This window comes from Mobula birostris, chromosome 8 (assembly GCF_030028105.1).
Source record: "Mobula birostris isolate sMobBir1 chromosome 8, sMobBir1.hap1, whole genome shotgun sequence".
NCBI lineage: Eukaryota > Metazoa > Chordata > Chondrichthyes > Myliobatiformes > Myliobatidae > Mobula > Mobula birostris.
The window spans coordinates 115,125,386-115,142,396 of record NC_092377.1 but is presented as its reverse complement, the minus strand read 5'-3'; the positions used below and the strand labels follow the sequence as shown (position 1 = coordinate 115,142,396).

Below are 17,011 nucleotides of genomic sequence, written 5' to 3'. Positions count from 1 at the left end.
AGTGCCAGAAAGACCAAGCCCATAGCAGGAGGCAGCACCATGGGCAGAGGGCAGAGGGCAGTAGATACTGGGTGAAACAGAGTTTGACTTCTGCAAAGATAGGAACATACCAAGGGTGCTAAAGAAGTGCTAAATAAAGAAATAAAGGTGCTAAAGGGTGCTCAGGCCTTGTGAAGGCTTGAGAGGCTGTAGGTACCAGAATCCGGAGAGCAAACAATCTGCTGTTGGAACTCAGCATATTGTCGCTCCATCACTCTGAGAGTTACTGAATGGTGTGTTTGACTAAAGTGCAATTGGGATTATTTGCTACAAATTGGAGCACAAGCTGCACATATCTATACCTGATTAGCAGAGTAATATCTGTCATGAACTTCGTTCTGTAGCTGAGACGAAACAAAACAATTTACAGAGCATTAACTCAGGAGCCACTGGAACCATACACATCTCACTGTTTAGTATTACATGGTGGCTTGCAGTTTCTTCAAAATTGGCAGCAATATTATCTACATGATAACCAGACTATGTAACAGTTTCTTCCCCCAAGCCATCAGACTCCTCAATACCCAGAGCCTGGACTGACACCAACCTCTACTGTGCCTATTGTCTTGTTTATTATTTATTGTAATGCCTGCACTGTTTTGTGCACTTTATGCAGTCCTGGGTAGGTCTGTAGTCTAGTGTAGTTTTGTGTTGTTTTTTACGTAGTTCAGTGTAGTTTTTGTATTGTTCATGTAGCACCATGGTCCTGAGAAACGTTGTCTCATTTTTACTGTGTACTGTACCAGCAGTAATGGTCAAAATAACAATAAAAAGTGACTTGACTTGAATTGTCTGCATTGACTGTATTTGGCCTTCTACAATGCTGTACTTTGGATAAGATTTCTGCCGATATTGTTCCCAGGACTCTGTTAAAGATGCCCACATCCCTTCATTTTCTGGAGGTCATAGATCTGTGTGTAACACTTACAAGATGCGCGTCATCTATGGTCAGGATTCTTTAATTGACTTTGGTCCCACATGTCCACAGGCTGTTTTGTTTACATTAATTAACACTGAAATGTGTTATTTGACAGGCTAGATAAGTGCAGGCTGGATGCAGTTTGACATTCGGTAAGGAGAACTTGTGGAGGACAACATAGAACCAGATAGAGATTAATTCAACCAAAGACTTCTCAGAGGCCTGTGATGAGCAGGCAACCGTTGGGGAATAAAATGATGCCAGACCAACGTATCGTTTCCGTGCTTCTGCCAAACAATGAACAACTTGAAATCCTGGTTGGGGTAAGTAGGAATTTCTCTGTGGCCACAAAGAGCTTTATGCAAATGGACATTTTCTGTCATTGTCATCTTCTGAGATTTTGAAATGGCACACATCACAATAAATTGATTAATCACATAGAGACCAGAGCTAGAGGTCACAAGACCAAAGACATGGGCAGAATTAGGCCATTCAGCCCATCGAGTCTGCTTTGCCAATCCATCGTGGCTGATCACGGATCTCACTCGACCCCATTCACCTGCCTTCTCACCATATCCTTTGATGCCCTGACCGATCAGGAAACGATCAACTTCCACCTTAAATATACACATCGACTTGGCCTCCACCACAGTCTGTGGCAGAGCAATCCACAGATTCACTATTCTCTGGCTAAAAGAATTCCTCCTTACCTCTGTTCTAAAAGGTCACCCTCAATTTTGAGGCTGTGCCCTCTAGTTCTGGATACCCCCACCACAGGAAGCATCCTCTCCACATCCACCCTACCTAGCCCTTTCAACATTCGGTAGGTTTCAATGAGATCCCCCCACATTTTTCTAAATTCCAGTCAGTACAGTCAGCTGCCAGACACATTTTGTAGTTTTTGTACCTCAATGCTTACATTTTGAATGTTGAAGTATATAATTGTGACTAAGCAATCTTGCAAAAATAATTTACTTTGGGATAAATAAAGTTTTATCTTATCCAGAGGAAAGCCATGCAGTCACAGGGAGAACATACACACTCCTTGCAGGCAATGGCTGCAATTGGACCCTGACCACTGGTGTTTTTGCAGGGAGGTGCATACTTGGAATGAGCTGCCAAGTAGTTAAGGTGGGCACAGTAGAGACACTTGCATAGATAGATGGTTTGGAAACCTATGTTCAATGTTTGTGATAGGCCCAAGGGCCTGTTTCCATCACTGAAAAGATGTTTGATAGGAAAGGTTGCAAGATTTATAAGCCAAATTCAGGTGAATGGAACTAGCTCAGAAGCCACCTTACCTTTGCCAGCCGAAGGGCCTTTTTTGTGCTGTTTGACTCTAAGATTCTGAGACATAGACTGACAGACATTTGCAGGGGAATTGGACCTAGAGCGACAATGATGTGGTACAGATAAAGAACTAAATAAATAAATAAATAAACAAACAAACACAGCCAGCGACTGTTTCCCAGAGCGGAAATGGCTGATACAAGGGGGCATAATTTTAAGCTAATTGAAGGGAGGTTTCGAGGGTATGCATGTCAGAGGTGTGTTCTTTTCCTCTGTGCCTGTGAACCCATGTACACTACTTCACTTTCTCTTCTTTTTTGTATTATTTTTGCACTTATTATTGAATTTAATTTATGTATCTATTTCTTATTGTAATTTATATGGGTTGCAATGTACTGTTGCCACCCAAACAACAAATTTCACAATATACATCAGTGATATTAAACCCGATTCTGATACACAGAGAGTGGTGGGTGTGTGGAGGGGTGCTGGTAAAGGCAGATACATTAGGGGCATGTAAGAATCTCTTAGCCAGGCACATGGATGATTGAAAAAAAAGGAAGGATATGTAGGAGGAAAGGGTTAGATTGATACTAGAGTTACTTTTAAGATCAGCACAATATTGTGGGCTGAAAGGCCTATACTGTGCTGTAATGTTTCATGTTCTAAATAAGTAAAGAGCTCTTTGAAATTATTGTGGGAGCTCACACCATCTGATGCATGATATATACGTATCAGTATCAAACCGAAAGGAGAAGGTGACAGAGAACAATGGGCAGGCAAAAAATTTACGGATTAAGCAAGTTATTACATGCTCGGAGAGATTTGGGGATTCTTGTAAACAAAACACACAAGGAATTGAAAGGCAACTAGTAAATTCTCCTGATTTGCGAAAGGGCTGGGGAACAGGACAATGGAAGTCTTGCATTTGCAAAACAGCTGGGAACAGGAGAAGGTCTCAGCTGGAATACAGTTAACACTACATACTTCCCTTGCCTGGTGTGCTCTGAGGATTCCTAGGGCTGAAGGATCATTCTTAGATCAAGATCGAGATCTGAACTGCTTTTTAAAATATGTTATTATTTTATTTATTGAGATAGTGTTGAATCTGGCCCTTCAAGTCAGACTGCCTAGTAACCCCCACTCCCGCCCCAATTTAACACTAGCCGAATCACAGGACAATTTACAATGACCAGCACGACTTTGGACTGTGGGAGGAAACCAGAGCACCCAGAGAAAACCCACACAATCACGGGAAGAATGTACAAACTCCTTACAGGCAGTGGCAGGAATTGAACCTGGGTTGCTCTACAGTAAAGCGTTGTGCTAACCACTAGTCTGCCCTTTTTTGTCAGTCTCCAGTACACAAGAAAATGATTGTTAGTCCAGCTCCAATGCAACATAAAAGTATAATGAGCATAAAGAACACCGACACAATAAACATAATAATTATCAACTCAATTACATAGACTGACTGAATGTACACAAAGTGACCCTAGGCACAGGAATGTCTGTACTTAAGGTGACTGACAGGAAATGATAAAGTTGTGGTGGTGGGGAGTGTGTTGGGGTGGGTTAACGGGAGGAGGTATTAATCAGCCTCACGGCTTGCAGGAAGTAACTGCTTTTGAGTCTGGTGGTCCTGGTATCACTGCTACGTAGCCTCTTCCCCGATGGGAGTGGGACAAACATGAGCAGGGTGGATGGGATCCTTGGTGATATTGTTAGGAGAGGAGATATACTATCAGGTGTTCTCTCAATGAACAGCACTAACTTCTCAGAAGCATTGACTACGTAACTCAGAGACGTCATTTACCCTACAACTAAGAGTGGTATTTTCAGGATAAGGGATTCACAGTTTTGGGTTGAGCCGGGAAGCAACTTCTTAAAGGATTGTGAATGTTTGGACAATATCGATGCTCGGTGTCTGCAGGTATTCAAGACTGTCAAGTCTTTGCACCAAAGTATTCCAGAAAAAAAAGCAGTTGACATTAAGGTTCACTTATGATCTTCCTAAAAGATAGAGCAGGCTTGAGAGGCTGTACAAGCCACTCTGAATCATGTTTGTTTTGTTTTTAGTCTGATACAAATTTATTATGTAATAGTCAACCTTTGCAAGTGGCAAAGTTAATTGGCTAACTAAGCTTATCCATACAGAGTCATAGAGCTCTAGAGCATAGAAACAGGCTCTTCAGCCCATCTAATCTGTGCCAAACTATTATTCTGTTTAATCCCATCGGGACCATAGCCTTCCATACCCTTCTCATCAATGTACCTATGAAAAATTCTCTTAAACATTGAAATCAAACCCACATCCACCACTTCTGCTGGCCATTCGTTCTACACGCTGAGTGAAGAAATTCTTTCTCATGTTCCCCGAAAACGTTTCACTTTTTACCATTAACCCATGGTGGCATCCGTTTGTCTGGCGAGATCATGGATTTGCTTCTGGAAGTTTCCAGGGCGCAGGCCTGGGCAAGGTTGTATGGAAGACCAGCAGTTGCCAATGCTGCAAGTCTCCCTTCTCCACGAGACCGATGTTGTCCAAGGGAAGGGCAAGGGCCGATAACAGCTTGGCACCAGTGTCATCACAGGAGTTGCCAGAACGAGGTCGAAGGCAACGTCGGACTGCCTTAGGGACTCCAGCTCCGGATTTGTCCTCAGGGTTTACTCCCGAAGCCTTTGCCATGAGTGGGTCTGGCCACAAGGCAGCGGAGGTTTGAAATCAGAGTTTTCCCTCTCTTAGATAGACTGTCTTCCCAGGCTGACGAGCTCCATCTACCCGAAAAGCCAAGGAAATGGCATATAAGGCAGCAGAAGGGAATTGGAAGTTGGATGAGTGGGAAGCTTTTAAAATCCAACAAAAGCTATAAGAAGGGAAAAGATGAAATATGAGGGCAAACTAGCCGATAATATAAAGCAGGATATCAAAAGTTTTTTCTGTTATATAAAGAGTAAACGGGAGCTGAGGGTTGATATTGGACCACTGGAAAATGATGCTGGCAGATGAACTTAATAAGTGCTTTGCATCAATCTTCACTGTGGAAGACACTAGCAGTGTGCCTGAGGTCTGTGAGTGTCAGGGAGCAGGAGTGAGTATCATTGCTATTACAAAGGAAAAAGTGCTAGGTAAACTCAAAGGTCTTAAGGTGGATAAGTCACCTGGGCCAGATGGACTACATCCCAGAGTCCTGAGAGAGGTTCCTCAAAATTAACAGATACATTGGTCATAATCTTTCAAGAATCACTTGATTCTGGTATGGTTCCAGAGGATTAGAGGATTAAAAGTAATAGTGCAAAATACAGATGTGCAATGAAACCATGTACAGTACTTATATCCTTAGGGAGGAGTAGTTGTAGAGTGGTATAGCCACAGGGAGAAAAGATCTCCTGTGACATTCAGTGGTGCACCTCAGTGGAATCAGCCTGTTACTAAAGGTGCTCCTCTGTTTGTCCATTGTGTCATGGAGAGGGTGGGAGGGATTGTCCATAATGCTCCGTGGCTTCAAAGGTTTCAAAGGTACATTTAATGTCAGAGAAACATATACATTCTGAAAAGCTTTTTCTTTGCAACCATCCACGAAAATCAGAGGAGTGCCCTCAAAGGATGAATGAGTTATATGGGAGGCAAGGTTTAAGGGTCGGCACAACATCGTGGGCCGAAGGGCCTGTACTGTGCTGTACTGTTCTATGTTCTATGACAGTTAAATATGAGAACCCCAAAGTGTCCCCCAGCTCCCCTCCCTCCGTAAGCAGCAGCAAACAACAATCCCCCCTCCCTCCACCGGCAAAAAAAAAGCATCGGCACCCACCATCGAGCACTCAAGTATGAGCAAAGCAACAGTAAAGACACAGACTTGAAGTTGCCCCAAAGACTACATTGTTCACCCGGCATTCGACATATCACAGGATCTCTCTCTCTCCCTCTCCCTCTCTCTCTCTCTCTCTCTCTCTCTCTCCCTAATAAGGAGAAAGAGATGTCCCTGTTTCACAGCGAGAGGGGAGGCATAACAAATAACTCACTGGTTTATGATGTTAAAAGTCCGTTGCGTTGCTTTTTCTGAGCTTTGTGCCCAAAGATCTGCAGCATCCTCCTCTCAAACACAACCACCAGGAAATCCAGTTCCACTACCAGTACAGAACCAGCCTTCCTGATGAGCTTATCGATCTTCTTGGCATCAGCTGCTTTCACCCTGCTATCCCAGCAGACTGCAGCGTAGAGTAGTATGCTAGCCACCACTTAGTTGTAGAACATCTGCGGCATAGTACCACAGACATTGAATGACCGAAGCCTCCTCAGAAAGTACCATTGGCTCTGTCCCTTCTTGTACAGAGCCCCTGGATTTTCAGTCCAGTTCAGTTTATTGTCCGGGTGAGTTCCCAGGTATTTGTAGTCCCAGACAACTTCCACATCCATTCCCTTGATGGAGATGGGAATGCAGGGTGCTTTCACCTTCCTGAAGTCCACCACCAACTCCCTTGTCTTAGTGATGTTGAGTTGTAGGTGATTCAGTCCACACCACTCAACAAAGTTGTCCACCACTCTTCTGTACTCAGCTTCTTGACCCCGGCTTATGCAGCCCACAATGGCTGAATCACCCAAAATCTTCTGCAGGTGGCAGGGCTCCAAGTTGCACCTGAAGTCTGAAGTGTAGACGGTGAACAGGAAGTCCCCTGAGGTGCCCCTGTGCTGCTGACCACAGTATCTGATACACAGCTCTGCAACCTCACGTACTGTGGCTGTTTGGACAGGTAGTCTGTAATCCAGGACGCTAGAGGAGCATCTCCTGCATCTCCGTGAGCTTACTCCCTAGTAAAGCAGGTTATATGGTGTTAAGGGCACTGGAGAAATCAAAGAACGTGATTCTCACAGTGCTGCCTGGCTCATCCAGATGGGTGTACGCCCATTGAAGCAGGAAGATAATGGTGTCCTCGACTCCAGTGTGTGTCTGGTAAGCAAACTGCAGGGTTGTATATATGTAGTCAGATGATGATAAATTTGAACTTGAATATAATTTTGACTGGAATGTAAAGATTAGAAGTAGTTTAAAGTGCAAGAAATAGCAATCTTCACTGATGCAGAGTAAAGACTTGATTATAGGGGTCTAGACAGGGTAAACCTTGAGCAATGGATTAGAGATTAGCTTTATTTTCCACATGTATATGAGACATTGATATGTACAGTGAAATGCGTTGTTTGCATTGATGACCAGCACAGATCAAGGATATGCTGGGGGCAGCCCACTACTGTTACCGTGCCTCCAGCATCAACATAGCATGCCCACGTTTATTAACCTTGCATCCCTGGAATGTGGGAGGAAACCAGATCACCCAGAGAGACCCATACAGTCACAGGGAGAACATACAAAACCCTACAGACAGTTGGGGATTGAAACTCTACCACCCACTACAAGAAGGTCCAAAGATTTACATTAATTGGAAAGGTTAGATGGAAGTTACAATTTGTTGCCTGGAAGGGTTGTTGAGGCAGAAGACTTCACCACATTTAAGAAGTACTGGGAAGAGGGGTTGGCAAGCTGTAAGCTGCGGGTCCCTGGACCGAGCTGGGAAGGGGAAACCAAATAAGCTGTGGCTTTGACCATTCCAGGCATGATGGGGCAAATTCCCACCTCACTGTCATAAACCTCAATGGAAGGCTGGTGTTATGTCTCACTGTCTCCTTCCCTCAGGCAAAATAGAAATAAATTGATTGATTCAATACCATTCTGCTCCTTAATTACTGGATCTGAGGTTAACAGACAAGGGGCAGCCAAACAATGCACACACTTTTTTCTCAGTCCTGATGAAGGATCTCGGCCCAAAACGTCGACTGTACTCTTTTCTGTAGATGCTGCCTGCCCTGCTGAGTTCCTCCAGCATTTTGTGTGTGTTGCTTGAATTTCCAGCATTGCAGATCTTCTCGTCTTTGAGCTAAACAATACAGTTTTGTTTTATCACCCAAATTCACTGCACCAAATTTCAATGTAAAAATTACCAAATTCATTACTTATCATTAATTCTTGACTAGCAATTCATTCACTGGTTTCAAATCCATCAGTAATTCCATTCCAGTTTTAACTTTAATAGCATGATTTAAACATTTCCCCGTGCAGTGATTCAGATTTTCTCGTTAATGATTAATAGTAGAGACAAAGACAGCAGAGGGGAAGAGTCTGCTGGTGTATCCTTCTTATCAAAATCTCCCCATTGCTCCCGCCCCTGCTGCACTTCTTCCTTTACACTGTTTGGAAAGTTAAACCAGGGCAAAAACTTACACAGTAAATCACAGGGCCCTGGGGAATGTCGTGGAACAGAGAGATATTGGAGTACAAGCACATTTTTACTTGAAAATGGTGACGCAGGTAGACAGGGTGGTAAATAAGGTGGAACAAAGATTAACCTAGACAAGGTGCTGAAAACATTCACAAGGATGTTGCTGGGACTGGAGGGCTTGAGTTATCAGGAGAGACTGAATAGGCTGGGACTATTTTCTATGGAACAAAGGAGATTAACAGAGTTTATAAAATCATGAGAGTTATAAATAAGGTGGATTCTTAGCGTGGGCAAGTGTAAAACTGAGAGGGCGGTAGGTGTAAGGCTGCCAGAGGAAGTGATGTAGTTGGGTATAATTATGTTTAAAAGACATTTGGACAGCTTGTAGATATGGAAGCTTTAAATTAGGGGTTCCCAAGCTTTTTTATGCCACGGACCAATACTATTAAGCAAAGGGTCTGTGGACCCCGGGTTGGGGACCCCTGCTTTAGAGGGATATAGGCCAATGCAGGCAAATGGGACGAGCTCAGGTAGGCACCTTGGTTGGCATGGACAAGTTTGGATGTAGGACCAGTTTCTGTACTGTACGGTATATCTCTTATGACTTCAGTTCATTTGTAATCAAATAATGTTACTCTATATTTAACAATCTTCAGGTACATTTATGGTATCCATGAAATTTCAATATTTAACACAAACACAAGAGATGCTGCAGATGCTGAAAATTTTGAGCAACACTCACAAAATAAGGCCATATGGATCAGAATAGGCCATTTTGCCCATTGAGTCCGCACCATCGTTCGACCATGGCTGATTTATTATCCTTGTCAACTCCATTCTCCTTACGTCTCCTCATAACATTTGATGCCCTTACTAATCAAGATAATAAGACATGGGAGCAGAATTAGGCCATTTGGCCCATCAAGTCTGATCTGCCATTCGATCCAGTCTGACTTATTTCTCTCAACCCCATTTTCCTGCTTTCTCCCCATAACCTTTGATGCCCTGACTAATCAAGAACCTATCAACTGAGGCTTTCTCAGTCGCTCTGTGCATTTTCTATTATAATTACTTTAAATGTGAAGCAGGCAGTCTAGGACACTTGTTTGGACACAGAATCCGGTTTAATACCACCTCATGGAGAAGTACAGTACGGAAACAGGCCCTTCGGCCCATCTAGCCCATGCCAAAGCATTTAAACTGCCTATTCCCATCGACCTGCACCTGGCCCATAGCCATCCAAGAACCTTCCAACCATGTTGTGAAATTTGTTTTGTGGCAGCAGTACACTGGAATACATGATAATAAAATCTATAAATCTAAATGTTAAAAAATAAATATGTAGTGTGTTACGTACCCCGTAACTGGGTTGCCAAACCAGCAGAAATGGACCACTTAGTTGGAGTCTGGTTAACAGAAACTAATAAAGTTTTATTAAAGAAGTAAGTAACACAGTACTCTAATCGTACAGATATAAATGCAACAGGTTAGCAATGATAAAACAGACATGTACACAGAACTAGGGTAATAGGAATCAATCAAGCTCTATCACAGTCTAGGGGTAAAATGATCAGTCTCAAGTGACGCAGAGTTCAGTTCAGTTTAGTACAGTTCACAGCAATCACTGTTGTGCCGTTGGAGAGAGAGAAAGAGAGATAATATGCAAATCTGATTCAGACAGACCTTTGATGTTCTTTGCAGTTAGCTTTCGGGCGAACCCTTTTAATGTCTTCTGTGGTCACTGACTGTGACCCCTCTGTTCCAGATACAACCGTTCTTCCGTGGTGAACCCGGCACCCAGGCAAGGGCGGACACACACACCAGGTTCCCGTCGATCGTACCTTTTCACCCTGTGCGTCTATGGTCGGTTCCCGCGATCAGACCTCCAAACTCTCACCAAGTTGTGGGGGCACACTGCTCTTCCAGGGTCTCGTTATCTCGTGATCTCGTGGTGTGTGGTGCCTTATCTTTTTATCCTCCTGCTGGGGTATCGCCTGTCCATCAAACTTCAAACAGTTCAGGTTCAAAGCAACCGGTCTGTCAATATTCTGAAATGTGTTTCTTTCTCCTTAATCTCTCTCTTCTCTCTTATTAGCATTTTGAATGTTTCTCCATTGTCTCACTTATCTCTCTCATCAGCATCAGTCTTCTGATAACTTGGTTTGTTGTCACAAGTCCAAAAGAGAGAAGGAAATATAGTGAACAACAGGAATTCTGCAGATGCTGGAAATTCAAGCAACACACATAAAAGTTGCTGGTGAATGCAGCAGGCCAGGCAGCATCTCTAGGAAGATGTACAGTCGACGTTTCAGGCCGAGACCCTTCGTCAGGACTAACTGAAGGAAGACTTAGTAAGAGATTTGAAAGTGGGAGGGAGAGGGGGAGATCCAAAATGATAGGAGAAGACAGGAGGGGGAGGGATGGAGCCAAGAGCTGGACAGGTGATTGGCAAAAGCGATACGAGAGGATCATAGGACAGGAGGTCTGGGAAGAAAGACGGGGGGGGAACCCAGAGGATGGGCAAGGGGTATAGTCAGAGGGACAGAGGGAGAAAAAGGAGAGTGAGAGAAAGAATGTGTGTATAAAAATAAATAACAGATGGGGTACGATGGGGAGGTGGGACATTAGCGGAAGTTAGAGAAGTCGATGTTCATGCCATCAGGTTGGAGGCTACCCAGACGGAATATAAGGTGTTATTCCTCCAACCTGAGTGTGGCTTCACCTTTACAGTAGAGGAGGCCGTGGATAGACATGTCACAATGGGAATGGGAAGTGAAATTAAAATGTGTGGCCACTGGGAGATCCCGCTTTCTCTGGCAGAGAGAGCGTAGGTGTTCAGCAAAGCCGTCTCCCAGTCTGCGTCGGGTCTCGCCAATATATAGAAGGCCACATCGGGAGCACCGGACGCAGTATATCACCCCAGCTGACTCACAGGTGAAGTGTCGCCTCACCTGGAAGGACTGATTGGGGCCCTGAATGGTGGTAAGGGAGGAAGTGTGAGGGCATGTGTAGCACTTGTTCCGCTTACAAGGATAAGTGCCAGGAGGGAGATCAGTGGGGAGGGATGGGGGGGATGAATGGACAAGGGAGTCGCGTAGGGAGCGATCCCTGCGGAAAGCAGAGAGAGGGCGGGGGAGGGAAAGATGTGCTTAGTGGTGGGATCCCGTTGGAGGTGGTGGAAGTTACGGAGAATAATATGTTGAACCTGGAGGCTGGTGGGGTGGTAGGTGAGGACCAGGGGAACCCTATTCCTAGTGGGGTGGCGGGAGGATGGAGTGAGAGCAGATGTACGTGAAATGGGAGAGATGCGTTTGAGAGCAGAGTTGATAGTGGAGGAAGGGAAGCCCCTTTCTTTAAAAAAAGAGGACATCTCCCTTGTCCTAGAATGAAAAGCCTCATCCTGAGAGCAGATGCGGCGGAGACAGAGGAATTGTGAGAAGGGGATGGCGTTTTTGCAAGAGACAGGGTGAGAAGAGGAATAGTCCAGATAGCTGTGAGAGTCAGTAGGCTTATAGTAGACATCAGTGGATAAGCTATCTGCAGAGACAGAGACAGAAAGATCTAGAAAGGGGAGGGAGGTGTCGGAAGTGGAGCAGGTAAACTTGAGGGCAGGGTGAAAGTTGGAGGCAAAGTTAATAAAGTCAACGAGTTCTGCATGCGTGCAGGAAGCAGCGCCAATGCAGTCGTCGATGTAGTGAAGGAAAAGTGGGGGACAGATACCAGAATAGGCACGGAACATAGATTGTTCCACAAAGCCAACAAAAAGGCAGGCATAGCTAGGACCCATATGGGTGCCCATAGCTACACCTTTAGTTTGGAGGAAGTGGGAGGAGCCAAAGGAGAAATTATTAAGAGTAAGGACTAATTCTGCTAGACGGAGCAGAGTGGTGGTAGAAGGGAACTGATTAGGTCTGGAATCCAAAAAGAAGCGGAGAGCTTTGAGACCTTCCTGATGGGGGATGGAAGTATAGAGGGACTGGACATCCATGGTGAAAATAAAGCGGTGGGGGCCAGGGAACTTAAAATCATCAAAAAGTTTAAGAGCGTGAGAAGTGTCACGAACATAGGTAGGAAGGGATTGAACAAGGGGGGGATCAAACAGTGTCGAGGTATGCAGAAACGAGTTCGGTGGGGCAGGAGCAAGCTGAGACAATAGGTCTGCCAGAACAGGCAGGTTTGTGGATCTTGGGTAGGAGGTAGAAACGGGAAGTGTGAGGTGTGGGAACTATAAGGTTGGTAGCAGTGGATGGGAGATCCCCTGAGCGGATAAAGTCGGTGATGGTGTGGGAGACAATGGCCTGGTGCTCCTTAGTGGGGTCACGATCAAGGGTTAAATAAGAGGAGGTCTCCCCTTACCCCACCAAAACTCTGCAATCCCGTCTCCTTCAGATCCCATTGTCAGCTCTTGGGTCCTCAGAGGCTCCACCTTCCTCTCTCCCCAACCCTCCCCTCTCCATTGACACCCCCAGCCTCCTCCCTCCCCCCTCTGATCCCAGCTCTCGTCCGTGCCGGGTCTTTACCATCCCCTCTGACCTTCAACTGTTGGAGGCAGAACGCTCCAACAGTAAGGGCCTCACCTTTGTCCCCCTTCGCCCACACCTCAGCGAGTTCCGTGTTCACCACCATGCGGAACTCCTCTTCCGCCGTCTCTGTCTCCAAGCCTACTTCTTCGGCAAGGACTCTTCTACCCCCACCGATGACCCCTTCTCCCGTCTTCAACCCTCCTCTTCTTCATGGACACCCCGCTCTGGTCTTCTGCCTGCTCTGGATCTCTTTATCGCTAAACTGCCAACGGGACGTCAACTGTCTCGACTTCACCGCACCTTGTTCCCATTCCAACCTCACTCCTTCGGAACGCTCTGCTCTCCATTCCCTCTGCACTAATCCTAACCTTACTATTAAACCCGCCGATAAGGGGGGTGCTGTTGTAGTCTGGCATACTGACCTCTACCTTGCCGAGGCACAGCGACAACTCGCAGATACCCACTAAGGAGCACCGGGCCATTGTCTCCTACACCATCACCGACTTTATCCGCTCAGGGGATCTCCCATCCACTGCTACCAACCTTATAGTTCCCACACCTCGCACTTCCCGTTTCTACCTCCTCCCCAAGATCCACAAACCTGCCTGTTCTGGCAGACCTATTGTCTCAGCTTGCTCCTGCCCCACCGAACTCATTTCTGCATACCTCGACACGGTTTTTTATCCCCCCTTGTTCAATCCCTTCCTACCTATGTTCGTGACACTTCTCACGCTCTTAAACTTTTCGATGATTTTAAGTTCCCTGACCCCCACCGCTTTATTTTCACCATGGATGTCCAGCCCCTATATACTTCCATCCCCCATCAGGAAGGTCTCAAAGCTCTCCGCTTCTTTTTGGATTCCAGACCTAATCAGTTCCCCTCTACCACCAGTCTGCTCCGTCTAGCAGAATTAGTCCTTACTCTTAATAATTTCTCCTTTGGCTCCTCCCACTTCCTCCAAACCAAAGGTGTAGCTATGGGCACCCGTATGGGTCCTAGCTATGCCTGCCTTTTTGTCGGCTTTGTGGAACAATCTATGTTCCGTGCCTATTCTGGTATCTGTCCCCAACTTTTTCTTCGCTACATCGACGACTGCATTGGCGCTGCTTCCTGCACGCATGCTGAGCTCGTTGACTTTATTAACTTTGCCTCAACTTTCACCCTGCCCTCAAGTTTACCTGCTCCATTTCCGACACCTCCCTCCCCTTTCTAGATCTTTCTGTCTCTGTCTCTGGAGACAGCTTATCCTACTGACTCTCACAGCTATCTGGACTATTCCTCTTCTCACCCTGTCTCTTGCAAAAACGCCATCCCCTTCTCGCAATTCCTCCGTCTCCGCCGCATCTGCTCTCAGGACGAGGCTTTTCATTCTAGGACAAGGGAGATGTCCTCCTTTTTTAAAGAAAGGGGCTTCCCTTCCTCCACTATCAACTCTGCTCTCAAACGCATCTCCCCCATTTCACGTACATCTGCTCTAACTCCATCCTCCCGCCACCCCACTAGGAATAGGGTTCCCCTGGTCCTCACCTACCACCCCACCAGCCTCCGGGTCCAACATATTATTCTCCGTAACTTCCGCCACCTCCAACGGGATCCCACCACTAAGCACATCTTTCCCTCCCCCGCCCTCTCTCTGCTTTCCGCAGGAATCGCTCCCTACGCGACTCCCTTGTCCATTCATACCCCCCATCCCTCCCCACTGATCTCCCTCCTGGCACTTATCCGTGTAAGCGGAACAAGTGCTACACATGCCCTTACACTTACTCCCTTACCACCATTCAGGGCCCAAGACAGTCCTTCCAGGTGAGGCAGCACTTCACCTGTGAGTCGGCTGGGGTGATATACTGCGTCCGGTGCTCCCGATGTGGCCTTCTATATATTGGCGAGACCCGACGCAGACTGGGAGACCGCTTTGCTGAACATCTACGCTCTGTCCGCCAGAGAAAGCAGGATCTCCCAGTGGCCACACATTTTAATTCCACATCCCATTCCCATTCTGACATGTCTATCCACGGCCTCCTCTACTGTAAAGGTGAAGCCACACTCAGGTTGGAGGAACAACACCTTATGTTCTGCCTGGGTAGCCTCCAACCTGATGGCATGAACATCAACTTCTCTAACTTCCGCTAATGTCCCACCTCCCCCTCGTACCCCATCTGTTATTTATTTTTATACACACATTCTTTCTCTCACTCTCCTTTTTCTCCCTCTGTCCCTCTGACTATACCCCTTGCCCATCCTCTGGGTTCCCCCCCCCCCCCTTGTCTTCCCAGACCTCCTGTCCATGATCCTCTCGTATCCCTTTTGCCAATCACCTGTCCAGCTCTTGGCTCCATCCCTCCCCCTCCTGTCTTCTCCTATCATTTTGGATCTCCCCCTCCCCCTCCCACTTTCAAATCTCTTACTAACTCTTCCTTCAGTTAGTCCTGACGAAGGGTCCCGGCCTGAAACGTCGACTGTACCTCTTCCAGGAAATATAGTGAGGAAGTGTTCATGGGTTCATTGTCCATTCAGAGGGAAAGAACCCGTTCCTGTAAGGTTGAGTGTGTGCCTTCAGGCTCCTGTACCTCCTCCCTGATGGTAGTAATGAGCAGAGGGCATCTCCTGGGTGATTTGGGTGATTGGGTCATTAATGATGATGCCTCCTTTTTAAGGCATTGCCTTTTGAAAGTGTTCTGAATGCTGGAGATGTTAGTACCTGTGATATAGCTGGTTGAGTTTACAACCTTTTGCAGTCTTTTCTGATCCTGTGTCGTGCCCCCTCCCCCCCCCATACCAGATGGTGATACTACCAGTTAGAATGCTCTCTGTGGCACATCTGTAGTAATCTCCTTAAACTCCTGATGAAATATAACTGCTGTCGTGCCAGAGATGTTAACACCCAGGAACTGGAAACTGCTTACCCCTTGAACTGCTGAATATTGTGTTGTGCCTTCCTTTTTCTGACTTGTTTCTTTATTTACAGATAAAAGATACAGTTCAGCAACTCTACAGTCAAGTTTGTGACATACTAAAGATCCGAGATGGTCACTTCTTGGGACTGAGTGTGGTACAGAGTAAGTTGCAATAGTGTTAGCCTTTCCTTTGTGAGAAGACTTCCAGTGAAAGGTGTGGCTAACTGATGGTTCTTGTCAAACACTTTATCTTAAATAACTTTGTAGAGATGCATGTGTGTGAAACTTCATTTTGAAGATTAAAGATTAGCTTTGTCACATGTACATTGAAAGATGTGTCATTTACCTCAATGACCAACACAGTCGAAGGATGTGAGGGGGGCAGCTCACAAGCATCGTCACCTTTCCGGCACCAACATAGCTTGCCCACCACTAACCCATACACCCTTGCCTACCACATCACTAACCTTTGGAAACCCGTGCGGACATGGGGAGAATGAACAAACTTCCTCCAGACGGGGCGGGAATTGAATCCTGATTGTTGGTGCTGTTAAGCATTATGCTATCTGCTATGCAACCTTTGACCTCTACAATAATCTTAAGCAAGAAGGTAAATGAAGTGTTCAAGTAGATGAATAGAATTGGGATTCATCTTATCTTAAGGTAGAATGTTTTTTTCATTTTATTTTCAGTTAAGAGGAGAAATTTCTTTAGCCAGAGGGTGGTGAATCTGTGGAATCTGTTGCTACAGCTGTAGAGTCATTGGATATATTTAAGGTAGAGTTTGATAGGTTCTTGATTAGTCAGGGCATCAAAGGCTATGGGGAGAGGGCTGGAGAATGGGGTTGAGAGGGATAATAGATCAACCACGATGGAATGGCGGAGCAGACTCATTGGACCAAATGGCCTAATTCATCTGATTTATGGCTTTATGGTCTTCTGTGCATTATGGTTCCATTAGCAATGAAATTTTTAAAATTCTGCTGGACAAACAACACTGTCACCGTCTCTGGGTTACTATTATCTAACAGATTAATGAGCCAGCCACATGTACAGACTAGGGATAGAAGAG

The 17,011-nt window shown here is 45.8% G+C and overlaps 1 protein-coding gene across 4 annotated transcripts in view; it reads left to right on the top strand.

Annotated features, from left to right (window-relative positions):
* The window catches only part of LOC140202284 (FERM domain-containing protein 6-like), a 181,463-nt gene that overhangs the window by 116,294 nt on the left and 48,158 nt on the right, over positions 1-17,011 (top strand). For all 4 annotated transcript variants that reach the window (XM_072267178.1, XM_072267179.1, XM_072267176.1 and 1 more), the window contains exons 2-3: positions 1,074-1,281; positions 16,011-16,101. In XM_072267178.1, the coding sequence (XP_072123279.1) occupies positions 1,186-1,281; positions 16,011-16,101 (187 nt within the window). In that variant the 5' untranslated portion in view covers positions 1,074-1,185. The remainder of the gene's footprint in view (positions 1-1,073; positions 1,282-16,010; positions 16,102-17,011) is intronic.